This window comes from Oncorhynchus nerka, linkage group LG18, assembly GCF_034236695.1.
Source record: "Oncorhynchus nerka isolate Pitt River linkage group LG18, Oner_Uvic_2.0, whole genome shotgun sequence".
In the NCBI taxonomy this organism is placed as follows: Eukaryota; Metazoa; Chordata; class Actinopteri; order Salmoniformes; family Salmonidae; genus Oncorhynchus; species Oncorhynchus nerka.
In genome coordinates this window covers 62,611,316-62,630,740 of record NC_088413.1, presented here as the reverse complement: position 1 = coordinate 62,630,740, position 19,425 = coordinate 62,611,316, and the positions used below count along the sequence as shown (strand labels likewise).

The following is a 19,425-nucleotide window of genomic DNA, read 5'->3' as shown; positions in this document are numbered from 1 at the left end:
ACATGTAATGCGCCTGGCGCAATGAAGCGTGTCATTGAGACACAGTGAATGCCGGGCTTGTGCTGGCTTCCTGTTTCACTTAGGCCCTAGGCGTCGCTACGAAGAAAGAAAATGTGAGAGTCGAGAGAGAGACAGAGAGAGACAGAGAGAGAGAGAGAGAGAGAGAGAGAGAGAGAGAGAGAGAGAGAGAGAGAGAGACAGAGGAGAGAGAGAGACAGAGAAGAAAAGAGAGAGAGAGAGACAGAGAAGAAGAGAGAGAGAGAGAGAGAGAGAGAGAGACAGAGAAGGAGAGAGAGGGAGACGGAGAGAGAGAGAAAGAGAGAGAGAGAGACAGAGAAGGAGAGAGAGAGAGAGAGAGACAGAGAAGGAGAGAGCGAGAGAGAGTGAGAGAGTGAGAGAGTGAGAGTGAGAGAGTGAGAGAGAGAGAGAGAGAGAGAGAGAGAGAGAGAGAGAGAGAGAGAGAGAGAGAGGGGAGGAACATGGCCTTGGCTCAGCTATGTGGGACATTTTATATGTCTTTTGAGCCCTCACTTTTAACATGAGTAAAAACAAACACATTGGCTGAAAAATCCTACGTTCTATTTGAGAGCCCCGCACCCTCCCTCCTTCCCTTTCCCCTCTCCTCAGAGTCAATAGAGACTGCTCATTGCACACATGTAGTGGCTGTAATTGCTGAAATGTAATACTGGACCCGGCTCTGATGTTAAATTATAACTAACACAAACAGTTGAGTCTGGTAAAAAACTTGCTTTCCCTTCTCTTTTTCTTTTGACTGTGGAGAGATGGCTTCAAAAGAGAACATTTTTTTTATTGGTGAACAAAAACATTTTCAGTTTGAGTAATTCATCCTAAGGTCAAAAAAATAGAGTGACCACAAGTGCAGCTCTTAGGCACCATAACAAATAAACTCCATGGTTGCCTTTGACATATTATGTAAATAAAGCGCTGTAAAAGTCAAACGGAATCACTAGTTGCTGGTCTGGATTCCCGCTAGTTTTGGTTGCGTTTGGCCATAGAGCTCCTTTCCTGTACGGGTTTGGCACGGACCAGCATGCATTGATGCCCAAATCAGCATCTTGTAGCCAACAGCCTTTCTACCAGGCTCACAGCATGGTCACCTCTCTCTGGTCTTGTCCTGACATATAGTCAACGACCCACAGACCAACACAACTACCCAGTAACCACATCTGCTACTTCCAAACAGAGACATGGCCTTGCCATCTATAAGCATGTGCAATGTGCCTGGTTGCCTGCTCCAGGGACTGGCATGCTTGTTGTTTCTCACAGTGACTCTTTGTTGGTTCTAATTGGTTGATCATGTCCTGCTGGCTGTTAGAGTGGGTCTGAGACTTGAGCTAGACACAGATCCAGATTACCCAACTCCACATCCTAACATTTACCATTAGGAGGATTAAATCAAATCTGACACTGGACCAGCGGTTAAGGGCTCTGGGTCTGATCAGGGCTGTTAGTGATAGAGACTGGCGCAGGCGTTTGCTTAGGGGGCCAGCCATCTTGTTTATGTGGAGTAAACAGTGTGGTCCCTGTGGACAAGGGAGGAGAGGTAGGGCCTCACTATAGCTAGCAGGATTTTCACAACCAGAGAGAATCCAGGATAGATTCAGCTGTTTGACATTTCACCACAGTAGAATGGCTGCAGATATTTGCCATTGGAACAGTTTTGATGTATTGGAGGAGTACTTCAAAGCATCTCCTGTAACCACCAGTAAATGGTTTTCATGTAACATATCACATATATACATCTCCCAGGTGTAATGGCTTAGCATGCCAACTTGTGAATCATACTGTACATTCTATGAAGCATAATGAGAAGCTTCTTGTATTATCTTAGCCTTGATTTAATGTGAGATGAGGTTACCATAACCCCAGAACTACAGTCTCCTGGCATGCTGACATGCCAGTCTTTAGAGGGGTCTTAACAGGGTGCTGAGATGGGATCGTCCTGGGCAGCATGGAGGTGGTCCTTTGTTTCCTGCTCTGCTAGAATCATTAAGACTAGATCCCTCATCGGGGTGAGAGCATTAATACAACCAGAGTGTGTTTTATCACTCACAGCCATCACACACACACACCTCCTCAGCGACGCAGGTTTCTTGGGCCCTCATCAAAGCAGTGAGCACTTGACTAGATGGCGGAAAGTTATGCTAGTATTTGATATTCATCCAGTTAGGAACGCAGGTGTTGGAACAAATAGCATGTTAAATGATACCACCTCAAAAGGTCAAATACTTTTGTATTCAACGATTAAATTGCCACTGTCTTTTTTCTTCTTCTAAAAACACATTGAAGTTAAAAGAACAGCTCTGGTCTGGGGAGCTTGTTAAAGCAGTCTGAGGCTGGTTAAGTGTGCCTCCTTTAGAAAAGAGAATGAGGAAAACTGGAATCTCTAGGATTATTTTTTGCATTTTTTCTCCCTTGAAATCTAATTTTCTTTCCATTTAATCTTAACATCTTCAACATCTTTGCCTCTTTGTCTGCGTGGTTTGACTGGTAAAAACTGTAGACAATATACACAGGGTGCTTTAAGGAAATGGACAGCATTCTCTGAATATCATTAGAACACACACATACACATTTAGAAAACCAGAATAAAATGGTATGGTACCCGATTGTCTGAGTGTGGGATTTGCTTGACTGCTCTGGCAGAGCCACACACACACACACAGCTTCCCACATGCCCTCCCGTAGGATAATTCTTCACATCTAGCAGGCTCACCTGTGGCCACGGCTGAACAAAAACAAGTGGTGAGCCGAGCGCTGGAATCCTGTCACTGCATGTGCTGTAATGAGCTCTTAATGATCCCGTCTGTCTGGAGCACTAGCAGAGCTTGCAACATTGGCACGTAACTTTGTGTGTGTGTGTGTCTGTGTGTGTGTATTCTGTATGTGTGTGTACGTCTGAGGAACCAGGGCAGCGTTTAGCAGACGTCTCAAAAGTGTTATGTTGACGACAAAACTCAGACACTATTTCCTGGCTCAGAAAACTATATGAAGCAATGGGCTTTAGCAGGAGATTACATTGTATCTTTTCCTGTTGTTGTCGACTGTAAACTCTGTGTTTCTGTGTAGATAATAGAAAACATATTTAGCAATCAGAAGATGAGAATCCACTTCATTCTAAAGTGTTGAGGGCTCATCTATTACCCCGTGATTCTCAAACAAACAGATCCAGGACTAAATGTATCTGCAAGATACAACTCTTTCTGCGATGGCTGCCAAAAGCAGAGGTGTGTGTCGTGTTTATATGTAAATACATCCCTGTATTACCAAGGGACTATTTTAGTTTGAGCTAGGTTTGTATTAGTGTGTTGTCTAAACATGACTACTATAAATTCTGTACATGGCCATGCCCAGTGATCTGTGTCAAAGTGTACAGTACATTGGCGGCAGGTAGCCTAGTGGCTAGTAATTGAAAGGTTGCTGGTTTGAATCCCTGAGCCGACTAAGTGAAAAATATGCCGATGTGCCCATGGGCAAGGCACTTAACACTAATTACCCCTGTAAGTCGCTCTGGATAAGAGCGTCTGCTAAATGAACAAAAAGTGTAAATGTAAGGTACATATAAGCCTAGGTAGAAAGGGGAGGGAAAACATCTCTCCACTGTTATTTGATTATTTTAGCATTAGCCCTGAGCTACACAGTCATGGTGGTAATACCAGAGATTAAGGTGTGTGTGATTGCACAGTCCTCCCCTCCTTGTGTCTACACACACACGAACGCACGCACACGAACACACACACTTCAGAGAGGGCCTCTAGCCTCTGGCGGGTGTTGTGTGGAATCAGTTTGGACCTCTATGCCTCTCATCCCTGGCAGCTCTGAGCCGCATGAATGTGGTGTGTCTGTGCTGAAGGAGTGTGTGCACCCAGTGTGTGTGTGTTGTATTGGTGCAGGCCTTTGAGATTTGACATGCTTATAAAGATCTGCACTGATCCCCCTGCAGCTAGGCAGACGAGTGCAGAGCACAGAGCCTTTCTTCACTTGCCATCTCACTGCTGTCTGCACACCTGCCCTGCTAGACAGGAAGAATTTGGAGATATTTAGCAAGCCCTTATGGATACTGTGCCTGTGTAAAAGTATTTGCCCCCTTTATAATTTTCTCTACTTTTGCATATTCTTTTACACAAAATGTTATCAGATCTTCAACCAAAACCTAATATTAGATAAAGGGAACCTGAGTGAACAAAAAACACAACAATTACAAACTTATTTCATTAAATTAATCAAATAAATATAATTGTATTTTGTTATTTGTAAACTCATGTTCCCTTCATCTAATAAAGTTGTGTAAAGTACTTAAGTAAAAATAATTAAAGTTAAGTCGTTTTTTTGTATTTGTACTTAACTTTACTATTTATTTTTTTTGACAACTTTTACTTTTACTTCACTATATTCCTAACGAAAATCATGTACTTTTTACTCCATACATTTTCCCTGACAGCCAAGGGTACTCAATACATTTTGAATGCTTAGCAGGACAGGAAAGTGGTCCAATGAACTTCCCTACTGCCTCTGATCTGGAGGACTCACTAAACACTTTGCTTGTTTTGCCTATATTTAACTAGGCAAGTCAGTTAAGAACAAATCCTTATATTCAATGACAGCCTAGGAACAGTGTAACTGAACAAAAGATTTTTACCTTGTCAGCTCAGGGAGTCGATCTGCCAACCTTTCAGTTACAAGTCCAACACTCTAACCACTAGGCTACCTGCCTAGTGAGTGTTAGAGTGTGCCCCTGGAATTGTGCCCTCTGGTTTGCTTTATATAAGGAATTTGAAAGGATTTTTACTATTACTTTTGATACTTCAGTATATTTGAGAAATTACATTTACTTTTTACCTGTTTTTTGTGATATCCAATTGGTAGTTTCAGTCTTGTCCCATCGCTGCAACTCCCGTACGGACTCGGGAGTTGGCGAAGGTCAAGAGAGACGTAGGTCGAGAGCCATGCGTCCTCTGAAACAAGACCCTGCCAAGCCGCACTGCTTCTTGACACACTGCTCACTTAACCCGGAAGCCAACCGCACCAATGTGTTGGAGGAAACACCATACAACTGGCGACACGAGTCAGCGTGCATCCGGCCTGCCAGCAGGACTCAATAGAGCGCGATGGGACAAGGATTTTTGATACTTAAGTATATTAAAAATCAAATACTTTTAGACTTTTACTCAAGTAGTATTTTACTGGGTGACTTTCACTTTTACTTGAGTCATTTTCTATTAAGGTATCTTTACTTTTTCCACCACTGATCTAATATTAGGTTTTGATCTGATATCATTCAGTATAAAATATGCAATAATATGCAAAAATAGAGAAAATCAGAAAGGGAGCAAATACTTTTTAACGGCACTGTAAGTCCATCTGGATAAGCTTACCTGCCAGGGCCGTTCCAATGGCAGACAACACGCATTCAAGTGCAGAACACAAACTTTAAACCATCAAGAAATGTGTAACAGTAGTACTGTCTTTAGTTGTATAGATGCTGACTACTCATGGTCCTTCTGGTCCATGGCACTGGCTGATTAGCAGAGTTGTTTAAGCTCAGCTACACTACATGACCAAAGGTATGTGGACACCTGCTCGTTGAACATCTCATTCCAAAATCATTGGCATCTATATGGAGTTGGTCCCCACTTTGCTGCTATAACAGCCTCCACTCTTCTGGGAAGGCTTACCGCTACATACCACTAGATGTTGGAACATTGCTGCTGGGACTTGCTTCCATTCAGCCACAAAGACATTAGTGAGGTCGGCACTGATGTTGGGCGATTAGGCCTGGCTCGCAGTCGGCATTCCAATTCATCCCAAAGGTGTTCAATGGGGTTGAGGTCAGGGCTCTGTCCAGGCCAGTCAAGTTCTTCCATACTGATCTCGACAAACCATTTCTGTATGGACCTCGCTTTGTGCACGGCGGTATTGTCATGCCGAAACAGGCAAGGGCCTTCCCCAAACTGTTGCCACAAAGTTGGAAGCACAGAATCGTTCAGAATGCCATTGTATAATGTAGCATTACGATTTCCCTTCACTGGAACTAAGGGGCCTAGCCCAAACCATGAAAAACAGCCCCAGACCATTATTCCTCCTCCACCAACCTTTATAGGGGCAGGTAGCCAAACCCAGATTCGTCCATCAGCCTGCCATATGGTGAAGCGTTATTCATCACTCAAGAGAACGTGTTTCCACTGCTCCAGAGTCCAATGGCAGCGATTTTTACACCACTCCAGCCGACACCATGGAAAACCAATTCATGAAGCTCCTGGCGAACAGTTATTGTGCCGACCTTGCTTCCAGAGGCAGTTTGGAACTCGGTAGTGAGTGTTACAAACGATGACAGACGATTTTTACGCGCTATGCACTTCAGCATTCGGCGGTCCCGTTCTGTGAGCTTGTGTGGCTTCACTTCATGGCTTAGCCGTTGTTGCTCCTAGACGTTTCAGAACTTACAGATGACCGGGGCAGCTCTAGCAGGGCAGAAATTTGATGAACTGATTTGTTGGAAAGGTGGCATCCTATGACAGTGTCACATTGAAAGTCACTGAGCTCTTCAGTAAGGCCATTCTACTGCCAATGTTTGTCCATGGAGATGTAGAATCCAGTCATTTGAAGGATTGTCCAAATACTTTTGTATATATAGTGTATCTAGGTTACAGTGGTGAGTCAGGAGTACAAGGCTAAACCCCATGTACCGAGAGATACACTTCCACCAACAGAGAGCAAAACACTCCTAAACACCTTTACAACACACTGATATAGGCTCATTAACTGGGAAGGAGCCTCACTCTGTCTGTCAGCCTTAACCCCCTGCATGAGAACTAGGGAGTGGGTGAGAGAGGACAGTGTGTGTGTGTGTGTGTGTGTGTGTGTGTGTGTGTGTGTGTGTGTGTGTGCATATTAGTGTTTTGTCTGCACACTTCCAGACATGCCATCATGTTCAGAAGCTCTGACATAAGTCTGTGAGCAAACCTCCACCCACGTACCCCCTTTCCCATTACACACACACACACACACACACACACACACACACACACACACACACACACACACACACACACACACACACACACACACACACACACACACACACACACACACACACACACACACACACACACACACATTCCCCTCCTTCCCACTGTCTCAACTGCAGATCTGCCCTGTTAAGCCAGTCAGCCTGAGACTGACGTGATTGCAGAGGTACCAGGTGGCTGTGAGATTCCTGAGGCTGTAGTGTGACGTGGTGAACCAGCCCCAGTGCTCCAGTCAGGCTGTTTGGCAGGGATCAGGGTTCCACCTAGCCCCAGACTGGACCCTGCGTCCTGCTCTCTGCGGCCCCGGTCCTCACCGACGCAGGGCATCCGGGGACAGAGCTGGCGTGAGTGAGCGGCCCCTGCCAGTAAATGTACTGGACCCTCCCCCAGGTCTGGGCTCTCATATCAGCAGGGAGGGTTGCACTCAACCTTGGGCCTCAGCCTGCCACATAAAACTAACTCAACCTTGGGCCTCAGCCTGCCACATAAAACTAACTCAACCTTGGGCCTCAGCCTGCCACATAAAACTAACTCAACCTGGGGCCTCAGCCTGCCACATACAGACTAACTCAACCTGGGGCCTCAGCCTGCCACATACAGACTAACTCAACCTGGGGCCTCAGCCTGCCACATACAGACTAACTCAACCTGGAGCCTCAGCCTGCCACATACAGACTAACTCAACCTGGGTCCTCAGCCTGCCACATAAAACTAACTCAACCTGGGTCCTCAGTCTGCCACATAAAACTAACTCAACCTGGGGCCTCAGCCTGCCACATAAAACTAACTCAACCTGGGTCCTCAGCCTGCCACATAAAACTAACTCAACCTGGGTCCTCAGCCTGCCACATAAAACTAACTCAACCTGGGTCCTCAGCCTGCCACATAAAACTAACTCAACCTGGGGCCTCAGCCTGCCACATAAAACTAACTCAACCTGGGTCCTCAGCCTGCCACATAAAACTAACTCAACCTGGGTCCTCAGCCTGCCACATAAAACTAACTCAACCTGGGTCCTCAGCCTGCCACATAAAACTAACTCAACCTGGGGCCTCAGACTGCCACATAAAACTAACTCAACCTGGGTCCTCAGACTGCCACATACAGACTAACTCAACCTGGGTCCTCAGCCTGCCACATAAAACTAACTCAACCTGGGGCCTCAGACTGCCACATAAAACTAACTCAACCTGGGTCCTCAGACTGCCACATACAGACTAACTCAACCTGGGGCCTCAGCCTGCCACGTACAGACTAACTCAACCTGAGGCCTCAGCCTGCCACATACAGACTAACTCAACCTGGGGCCTCAGCCTGCCACATACAGACTAACTCAACCTGGGGCCTCAGCCTGCCACATAAAACTAACTCAACCTGGGGCCTCAGCCTGCCACATACAGACTAACTCAACCTGGGGCCTCAGCCTGCCACATACAGACTAACTCAACATGGGGGCCTCAGCCTGCCACATACAGACTAACTCAACCTGGGGCCTCAGCCTGCCACATACAGACTAACTCAGCCCATAGAGATAAAGTTAGAGCAACACTGTCAGTTCATTATGTGTCAGAGTTAGGGAGAGGCATTTGTAGAGCAAACCTCTATACAGTACTGTAGCAGAACGTGGAGTGTTTGTGATGAGTGAGCAGCTCTGAATTGGGACAGACTGAGTGAAAGAGTCAGTGTGATAGGGGTTCCTGTGTGGTCAGTGGTCCTACCTTGTATCTGGGACTGGCTGGAGGGCCCCAGGTGGCTCTGGTGCATGGGCCGGGGCTGGGGGTTACCAGGCCCCATCCTCAGGCTGGCCCGCTGGTAGCGCTCAATCTCTGTCAGCCTATCAGAGAACTGCATCTTCTGGGGATCCTCTAGCTTCACCCTGTGTCCTGAGGGAGGAAGAGAGAAGGACAGAGAGAGAGAAAATGAGAGAGAGAGGAGACCCAAGTTACCACCTACACAGCCGGGAAATCATGGCTCTTTATTCATTTTCCACAGCGGTAGTAAATAGTCAAAAATAGAAAAAACAACAGTACATCCAAATGTTATGTCTGCTGTAATATTAGAGTTTTTCTTTCCTCAGATCTCTCCATGGCACCAACAGTTTACTAGGCCTTGTGAGTCTGTTTTGAAGTGGGCGGGTATATATTGGGGATAGTACAGTGACATAATCATATTATATGAATAAAGCCCTCTGTTCTCCACCAACTAATCTATTTCAATCGGATTATAGAAAAGAACAGTAGCCAAGTTTACTTAGAAATAGAAACATATGAATAGAATGTTGACAGGCAGTGGTGTTGTGGTTGGGCTAAACCTGCACCTGCCTTTGTGTTATAATCAGATACATGGAATACCACTAATACTCTATCTAGTGTATAACAATAGTACTAGCTTAATAATACAATATTTGCAAGATAATGATAGTATGAAATAGGTTATAATTACAGCAACAGAAAATACTGCGAATCTATCCCCTTATCCCCTAACTTGTCGACTCAACAGTACAACCCCAGTACAACCCCAGTATAACCCCGGTATAACCCAGCACAGCCCCAGCACAACCCCAGTACAACCCCATTACAACCACAGTATAACCACAGTACAACCCCAGTATAACCTCAATACAACCCCAGTATAACGCCAGTACAACCCCAGTGTAACCCGAGTACAACCCCAGTATAACGCCAGTATAACCCCAGTACAACCTCAGTATAACGCCAGTACAACCCCAGTATAACGCCAGTATAACCCCAGTACAACCTCAGTATAACGCCAGTACAACCCCAGTATAACGGCAGTATAACCCCAGTACAACCCCAGTATAACAGCAGTATAACCCCAGTATAACCTCAGTATAACGCCAGTACAACCTCAGTATAAACCCAGTATAACCTCAGTACAACCTCAGTATAACCCCAGTATAACCTCAGTATAACGCCAGTACAACCTCAGTATAAACCCAGTATAACCTCAGTACAACCTCAGTATAACCCCAGTACAACACCACAGACTGGGTCTACTTGTCCAAATAGTGACTATACTGTACGTCTCACAGCGACTCAGGTCTGACAAAGCAGTCACTCAGTGAGGGAAACACCCAGACATCTCTCCTAGACTATAGCACTCATACTGGAACACACTGTGTGGACGTGTTGCACATGTGTGCATGTGCGTGGAGGTGTGTGTGATGAGAAAGATTGGAATGTATGAATTAAAACATATTTGACACCTCGCATACATCCGATCTGAAGACGACGCGGAAAGACCAAATTCTACAAGCAAAACCCTTATCACTTTAATATCTCTTCCACTGAAAAGCTTTCCTTAAAAGGCGTACTTACAGTACAAGGCTAATTCAATGCAATCTTTCTCAATCATATTTAACATGTGATGTCACACACACACACTTTCTTACACTTACTATGTGCACACACTGGACTCTACCCAAACACACACACACACACACACACACACACACACACACACACACACACACACACACACACACACACACACACACACACACACACACACCTAAATGCCATACGTGAGTCCGGATGAGGGACTCCTCTAATGGAGGAAGGGCTTTTAATGTAACTATCAATGCAACAAACACATGTCTGAAAGAACATGTATACATTCTGTGGTTTTCTCCCTGGCATCTCTAATGTGAAGTAATGGCTAGATTTGAATATTTTATCACTATATAAAGGGGGCCAGCAGACGGACTGATATGGATTTTGCCCGTCCTCTCTCAGGATGACCCATGGGCAATATATCTTCCCTCCTGCGACTTGACCCATGGGTAATATATCCTGCCGTTTACCGCTCTGTCCATTTGGTAGAGATCACTCCCTCTCTTTACATAAAATGTAGTATTCTCTATCTCCCCCATACCCCCCCCCCCACACACACACACACCCTTTCACACACAGACATACACATAACAATTATGTGGATTGAGCTTGACTCCCAAGTAGAATAGTCTACATTACAATGGTGCCACGACTAGACACAGACACATTCAAGTCATCGCTCTCAAATGCAAACATACTGTAGATAAATAACCATCACCCAAACTACAACACAGGCCCCTCAAACACACCACATGACCAGTAACAAACACACCACATGACCAGTAACAAACACACCACATGACCAGTAACAAACACACCAACACAGGCCCCTCAAACACACCACATGACCAGTAACAAACACACCACATGACCAGTAACAAACACACCACATGACCAGTAACAAACAGACCAACACAGGCCCCTCAAACACACCACATGACCAGTAACAAACACACCACCACATGACCAGTAACAAACACACCACCACATGACCAGTAACAAACACACCACCACATGACCAGTAACAAACACACTACCACATGACCAGTAACAAACACACCACCACATGACCAGTAACAAACACACCACCACATGACCAGTAACAAACACACCACCACATGACCAGTAACAAACACACTACCACATGACCAGTAACAAACACACCACCACATGACCAGTAACAAACACACCACCACATGACCAGTAACAAACACACCACCACATGACCAGTAACAAACACACCACATGACCAGTAACAAACACACCACCACATGACCAGTAACAAACACAACACCACATGACCAGTAACAAACACACCACCACATGACCAGTAACAAACACACCACATGACCAGTAACAAACACACCACCACATGACCAGTAACAAACACACCACCACATGACCAGTAACAAACACACCACATGACCAGTAACAAACACACCACCACATGACCAGTAACAAACACAACACCACATGACCAGTAACAAACACACCACCACATGACCAGTAACAAACACACCACCACATGACCAGTAACAAACACACCACCACATGACCAGTAACAAACACACCAAACACATGAATACTCACATACTCTCACTGGGATCAACACCCTCTCAGTGTGAGTATGTGAGTATAGGAGTGTGAGGGTTTGTGTGTGTGTGTGTGTGTGTGTGTGTGTGTGTGTGTGTGTTTCTGCGTGCGCGTGTGTGTGTGTGTGTGTGTGTGTGTGTGTGTGTGTGTGTGTGTGTGTGTGTGTGCTGCGTGCGCGCATGTGTGTGTGTGTGTAGATAAGTAATGTCTGAATGTGGGCTGTTTGACTGCTCAACATGTCCAGCTGTCTGTGTTGGGAGTCAGACGTAAAAAGCGCAGAAGGATGTAGTAATAGTGAGTGACCCCATCTATAAACCCACCATCTCACTATGACACAGGGACACAGTCTGGGGGAAACGGCCCCCCAAATATAGACCCATGTATGTCCCCTAGTGCAGTTATTAAGAGGTGAACACCACCTCAAACAGCTGAGGGCAGGGAAATGATACATCCCACAGCTCTGTGGAAGAAGACAACAACCAGGGAAAAACAACCAGGGGAAAAACAACCAGGGGAAAAATGGATCATTGTTAACTTTTTTCTGTGGCCTGTGTTGGTCTGGGATGAACTGGCTGGTGCTTTGGTGATGAAAGAGATCATACCGCTAGATCACCCACGTGTGTACACACGCACGCGCGCACACACACGCGCGCGTACACGCACATACACACGCGCACGCACGCGCACGCACACACACACACACACACACACACACACACACACACACACACACACACACACACACACACACACACACACACACACACACACACACACACACACACACACACACACACAGCAGTGGCTCAGGTCCAGCTGGCAGGGAGTGTGGTGATGACACACTGTTCTGTGCTTCCAGTAGGGGTTGTCCAGCCAATGTTACCATGAGAGAGAACCATAGGAGCAGAGCAGACAGAGGCTTCATTAGGATCCGGCCTGGTGCTCATTACCCCAAACCCCACAGTTACTGTTAACACTACAAGTCAACTCACATGGTTGACTATAGCTCTCCTCTCTCCCCCCTCTTTACCCCCTTCTCTCTCTCTCCCCCCCGTCTTTCTCCCCTTCCCTCTCTGTCCCTCCCTTTTTTATATATAAGAGAAGACTTCAACAGTTTTCCATGAGGAAGCTAACATACAGTATATACAGTATACACAACCTTCCTCCTCTTGTCTTCTCTTAGACATCACCCCTCTAAGCCTCATAGAGAGGAAATGGATCGGTGCAATGGTGGCGGGTCTTGTAGAGAAATACAACCGTCATGGTCGTGAGAGTCTCATATAGTTGGTCGGCCATTCGGACGCTACAGACAATTCTGTAGGAAGACTGATTTTCGGGATGTGTCAGTGTGACATAGGTGGATGCAGTGGATTGAGACACATCCAATGCAAATGAAAAAAACATATCTCGAGCTTAAACAGAAAGATTTTTATGGGGATTTTTGTATTATGCTAATTAGATTCCCACAGGGGCACGTATATCGACTCTAGGTTAAGAGACAGACAGAGCCCTTTGCCTGATGCTGTTCAATGCAGTGTTTAAACATCTTTTTAGGCCTGACCCCGCTCATCCATGTGTCTGGTAGAACGCCAGAGGTTGACTCCCACTCTGTAGGGTCTCGACCAGGGTTCTCTGTGCACCACGGACCCATTTCGGAGGGGATTCTGTGGTGGATGAATATTTTATGTGTCAGGGTGCACTTAGGAAAGAATGCCCAGTTGTTTCTCTATGATATCATAACCACAAGATAGAGCTGGGAGATGGAGGCCAACGGGGAGGCAGGGATGATGTGGTTCAAACACCAGCGCTCAATACATGGAAGAGGTAAAATGGATGCCAGAAGCTGTAGATTTACTAGCTTCCTCTCTAGATGGCTGTTGCATCATCTTACAGCATTATAAGGACTGTGAGGACCAAATAAAAAGGTTGATACAAAATGTCTGGTATTAATGATGTACTGAAAATCCATTTCACTGAAAATCTCTGTAGGAATAATGGCTGTGCTTTTCCCACCCACCGTTTCTGTTTTCGTTGGCCAATACAATACCATGTTATCAGCAGATGAACTGAAGACAGAGGGCCTTGATGCCCCCCATGTTTTCTGTGCTCTTCAGAACATGTAGATAGGTTCAAGTGTAACAGATAAGATACATCCGTGTGGGAAACTGACCCTGTGACTGGTCCCTTTGAATTGAAACACTGAAGAGCAAAATGATCAACCCTGATCGCCTACAAATGACATTGAGCCACAAGGAGCAGAATGATTAAGGTTAGTACTTATGGAACGCAGACCTGTGCCAACGGGCAACTCTTACCAAGAGCTGACCAACGCCTTCAGACCAGACGTGCCAATCTCAGCGAGTCCCACCCTAACCCCCTAAAGCCCATATCAGTGGAACACAGAGACAGTGTTTGCTCAGAGGGTGCTAATGACAGCTCCTAAACGCTGACGGGTCCAGCTGAATGATCACCCGATATGGCCCCTTTCCTCCCTCACCCCTGTGCTGCTGCTTTTTTTCTAACATTGAAAGAAAGAAACATATGTTCCCTTCCAATGAGAGACACATTAAACACAAGCTCTTTTTAGTAAAGGGCTGGGCGTGCTTTCAGGGGCAAAGTGAAACTCTATCTGGACTGCAAAGGGCAATACGTGCCTTGGCCCGGACCCAGATCTGTGCTGAATATATTTGAAGTGTAAATATTTGTATTCATCGTATAAATGGACTTGGTAGGCCCTTGATAACAGACTAGAATTGGTTGAGTGCCTGTATCAGACTGAAAACTATAACACGTCTATAAGGACTGTGTACTCTGCCTGTATAAATAATAGGTGTACATAGTAAGTGAGAGGCATTATATGTCAGTCCTGCACCAATAGCTGTAGTGCAGAGTTCTGGGTTTGTTTAGCTCTATTATTAGGACATGTTGATGCCAGCCTCTCCCTGTCTGATTCAAAGTTTGACAAAAACAACACATTCGACTAACATGCTGCTGTTGAGTGTGTTGAGGGAAGTGTGTGTGAGTGTGTTGAGGGAAGTGTGTGTGAGTGTGTTGAGGGAAGTGTGTGTGAGTGTGTTGAGGGAAGTGTGTGTGAGTGTGTGTATTAGGGAGGAATATTTCAAGGCAATAGGCCCTATACTTTCTATACTGGACTGTGAACTCTCTGACTATTTCTATCCTGAACTATAAGCTCTTTTAACTGTTTCTTTGTCAGTCAGAAACGTCAACCTGCTTGAGAACGACAGTTGAGAGTTTGTTGTAGTGGCGTTGGTTGGGTTGCTAGCAAACTTCCGCTTTGTATTGGAGCTCGAATACGTTTCAACATCTGTTGAGCAAAGCGTTGCACACCTGTCTTCCTCTTCCTCCTATCTTGACTATTTTGCCTCCCCCTTTCCCCTACCCTCTCTTACTTCCCCTTTCACTATCACTGGTACCATCAAGATGCCTGAGGCATTAGCGATTACACTGCCACAGCAATGCAACCAATGACAGAGTTGGGCTTTAGAGGCTGTCCAATCATAGATCAGTTTGAGGCTGACCCAGAAGGATGTGGGTTTTATTATTGAATAGTGTTTGTGTTTAGTCTGTTTATAGTCTGGCTCTAAATTAGTCTCAAAAACACAGAGACACACAGAAACACCACACAAGCAATGAACTATTTCAATGTATCTTGTGATATATTGATGTCCATGTCATGAACTGAATGGATGCAGTATTTCACTGTAAACTATCACCATGAGACAGACTACCTTTAGTATTCCATAATACTTACGTGGCTGTGACTAGTACACTGCCCTCATGTTTTTTTTTACCTGAATGTGGGCCACTGCTGCTTGATGATGCCTGTGCTTTTTATTTCTATCTGTAATATTTTGATAGGTAATGTACCGGTCAGATTTCCACAGCCTACACCAATCTATCAGGGGAGGTTTAGCTAAGCCTGGCTCTCTCCCCAGCCTGTTACTGCTGCCTGTCTGTATGCATGCATGCATGTCTGTCTGTCTCAGAGGCAGATGTTAGCTAGGCTTCCCCTGGGGACCATACTCAGCCTGAAATCCCCCTGTCTACAGCAGGGCTGAAAACCCACTCACAGCAGGGGAGAAAATGTGAGACTGTGTGTGTGAGCACAGATCCAGCCTTCCTGTCTTGATGAAGGGATAAGGCTGCGTAGCGGGAGTGTAGTTAGATGTGTGTGTGTGTGTGTGTGTTTGTGTGTGTGATTAGAGAGGAATAGGGGCTATGCCTGGGGCAGGTCAGGGCAGGCAGTATGAGTGGAGGGGTGCAGGCCCACCCACATCCACTAACAATACAGAGAGGCCCGTAGCACTGAGTAATCATCTCTCTGTTGTTCCACCATGCTATATATGTATTTCCTCTGGTGGAGGGGAGGGGTGATGTGTGTTAGTAGGAGGGAGGCAGTAAAGGTGGGTGAGGGAGTGGGTGAGGGAGGGGTTGAGGAGAGGGTGAGGGGAGGGTGAGGGAGGGGGTGAGTAGAGTACAGGGTGAAGGAGGTTGTTTTTCAGCACCTCTTTGGATGGTTGCCTGAGCACAACCCTTCCCATGCTGCAGACTCAGCCTGAACAGAGAGGGCCCTTTTTCACCCCAGTGACAGATCATATTAAAGAAACAAGCTGCTCTGAGAGTGTTGTTTTAGCTCTGGTGAGAGGTTGTAGGGGTTGCAAGGCTGTGTGTACAGGGGTAGCCAGGGTGTGCTAAGCAGTGAGGTGTCCTCGCAGATCTGTGGGAAAGGAAAGCAACCATCGTTGTCACGTGTCAACGCAACGCTAGCAGACGTGTCAAAGGTTTCACACCTCGGTGCGCATAAACTTAAACACAAACACCTACGCACGTATAGCTACGAGCATGCAAAGGCCATTTTGGCACACACACACACACACACGGGTTGCACGCACACCGCTCAAAGTAACAACTGACAGAAAGAAAGTCTCCGGCTGTGTCAAAGGGCAGGTGTACATTTTCCGCTGTATTTGCGTGTGTGTGTGTGTGTGTGTGTGTGTGTGTGTGTGTGTGTGTGTGTGTGTGTGTGTGTGTGTGTGTGAGATTAGGGGGGAGAGTGGAAGATATCTGCGTTTGTGATTCAGACTCATTTAGACAGGTTTAGCCAGACTGGCAAAATTAGAACTGGAAAAGTAAAAGTGTGTGTGTTCGTGTGGGTAAGTGTGTGTATGAGGAGGTTGCTGTGTAAATTTATGTCAGTTTCCAGTGATGGGGTTCCAAGGTCTGTCCATAAACAGCATTTAAACAGGGGACTGGTAGTGCTGAATGTGTACAAGAATATATATTTTTATTGTTGCAATATGTAAGTGTCTTAATGGGTTTGGACCCCAGGAAGAGTAGCTGCTGCCTTGGCAGCATGGGGATCCCTAATAAATACAAATAGAAATGATGTTGTACACTTTAATCTTGAATATGATCAAGGTCAGCGGAGTGCCACAGGAAGAAGCCCTGGTCACATTCTCATAGTACAGACCAGACATTCAAATTCAGTGGTTAGTATAAACTGATGTTTGAACCACAGGTTGAAGAAGCTTCTCTCCTGTTTGCTCATGGAATTACTCAGTCCTCCAGCTCTGGAACCAACATTACATCTCCAAACACCTATTATTTGCTGCCTGTTCCTTAATATGAAGTCCCAGAAAAATAAACATGTCAACCCCATAGTTTTCCAGTAAGCCACAGATACTTCTTCCCACTATCCACCCCCTCCCAAACACCCCTCGCCATAGAAAAACGGTTTATTGTCATAATGCAGTAAGGGAGTAAATATTCCAACTCATGGGACATTTATTTTTCTAAATGGAGATCTGAACCTTTATTAAATGAGGTCTAAAAGGTGGTAATGGCTCCCTCTTGTATGGGTGAGAGTAAATAAGGAAGAAGCAGTACATAGAGTGGGCTTATACTTCTCTCCACTGGTAGGTAAACAGGAAAGACTTTTGGGCTGTGAGTTTGTGGGAGTAAGGGGAGCTGAGTTTGGGTATGAAATTGTCTTTTCTGTGTTTCTGAGAAAAAGTCCCCTGGCAGCCTCACTTCCATCATCAGGGAGAATTAAAAGCACTTGCTGAGGTTTCTTTATATAATTCTGTAATTGTTTGTGTGTCCACTTGCTGCGTATGACATCAGCGAATGCAAATGTTCAAAGGTTGTTGAGCGCATTCTATCCCCCACCCCCCTGCATGTGTGTGTGTGTGCAACGTGAAGGGGGTGATTGTGTGTGTGTGTTTGTCCAACCAGACAGGAGCAGACTTGAGCCTATATGACTAACCTGAGGAGAAGAAAGGGGGCATAACAAAGCAGTAGACAATGCTATGCTCGTTCTTTTTTCCTCCTTGAGCATTCATGTCACAAGGACTTTCAGAACAGCAAACAGAGACACAGTAAACCGTGATGAGAAGAAAAAGTGATGGGTTAACTGAATGGTTTAGCTCTTTCTCTCTCCCTCTCTGTCTAAGTACCTTGTCTGAGGTAGAACCTTGTAGGGTTCTTCGGCTGTCCCCATAGGAGATCGCTTTGAAGAACCCTTTTTGGTTGCAGGTAGAAACCTTTTGGTCCCAAGTTTGGTTCCACTTTCTACAGCGTGTTCTACATGGAACCCAAAAGGGTTCTCCCTGGAACCAAAAAGGGTTCTACCTGGAACCAAAAACAGTTATCCTATGGGACAGCCGAAGAACACTTTTGAAACGCTTTTTCTAAGAGTGTAGTGTGTGTGCCTATTTCTGTCTGTCTGTTTTTCTCTCTCGATGTGTGTTTGTGTGTATAGAGGGGTTTGGGGGTAGCTGAGGGATTTGGGGTAGTTGAGGGGGTTGTGGGTAGCTGAGGGGTTTGTGGGTAGCTGAGGGGTTTGGGGTAGTTGAGGGTTTGTGGGTAGCTGATGGGTTTTGGGGGTAGCTGAGGGGTTTGGGGATAGCTGAGGGGTTTGGGTAGCTGAGGGTTTGGGGTAGTTGAGGGTTTGGGGGTAGCTGGGGGTTTGGGTAGCTGAGGGGTTTGGGGAGCTGAGGGTTTGGGGTTTGAGGGTTTGGGGGAGCTGAGGGGTTTGTGGGTAGCTGAGGGGTTTGGGGTAGTTGAGGGGTTTGGGGGTAGCTGAGGGGTTTGGGGGTAGCTGAGGGGTTTGGGATAGTTGAGGGGTTTGGGGAAGCTGAAGGGTTTGGGGTAGTTGAGTGGTTTGGGGTAGCTGAGGGGTTTGGAGGTAGTTGAGGGGTTTGGGGATAGCTGAGGGGTTTGGAGGTAGTTGAGGGTTTGGGGTAGTTAGGGGTTTAGAGGTAGTTGAGGGTTTGGGGATAGCTGAGGGGTTTGGAGCTGTAGTTGGTAGTTGAGGGGTCTGGGGATAGCTGAAGGGTTTGGGGTAGTTAGGAGTTTTGGGGTAGTTGAGGGATTTGGGGATAGCTGAGGGGGGGTTTGGGGATAGCTGA

At 46.0% G+C, this 19,425-nt stretch overlaps 1 protein-coding gene across 3 annotated transcripts in view; it reads right to left on the bottom strand.

The window, feature by feature from the left end:
• The window catches only part of LOC115146302 (runt-related transcription factor 3-like), a 91,040-nt gene that overhangs the window by 18,807 nt on the left and 52,808 nt on the right, over positions 1-19,425 (bottom strand). For all 3 annotated transcript variants that reach the window (XM_029688302.2, XM_029688300.2, XM_029688301.2), the window contains exon 6: positions 8,768-8,932. In XM_029688302.2, coding sequence (XP_029544162.1) covers positions 8,768-8,932 — 165 coding nt within the window. The remainder of the gene's footprint in view (positions 1-8,767; positions 8,933-19,425) is intronic.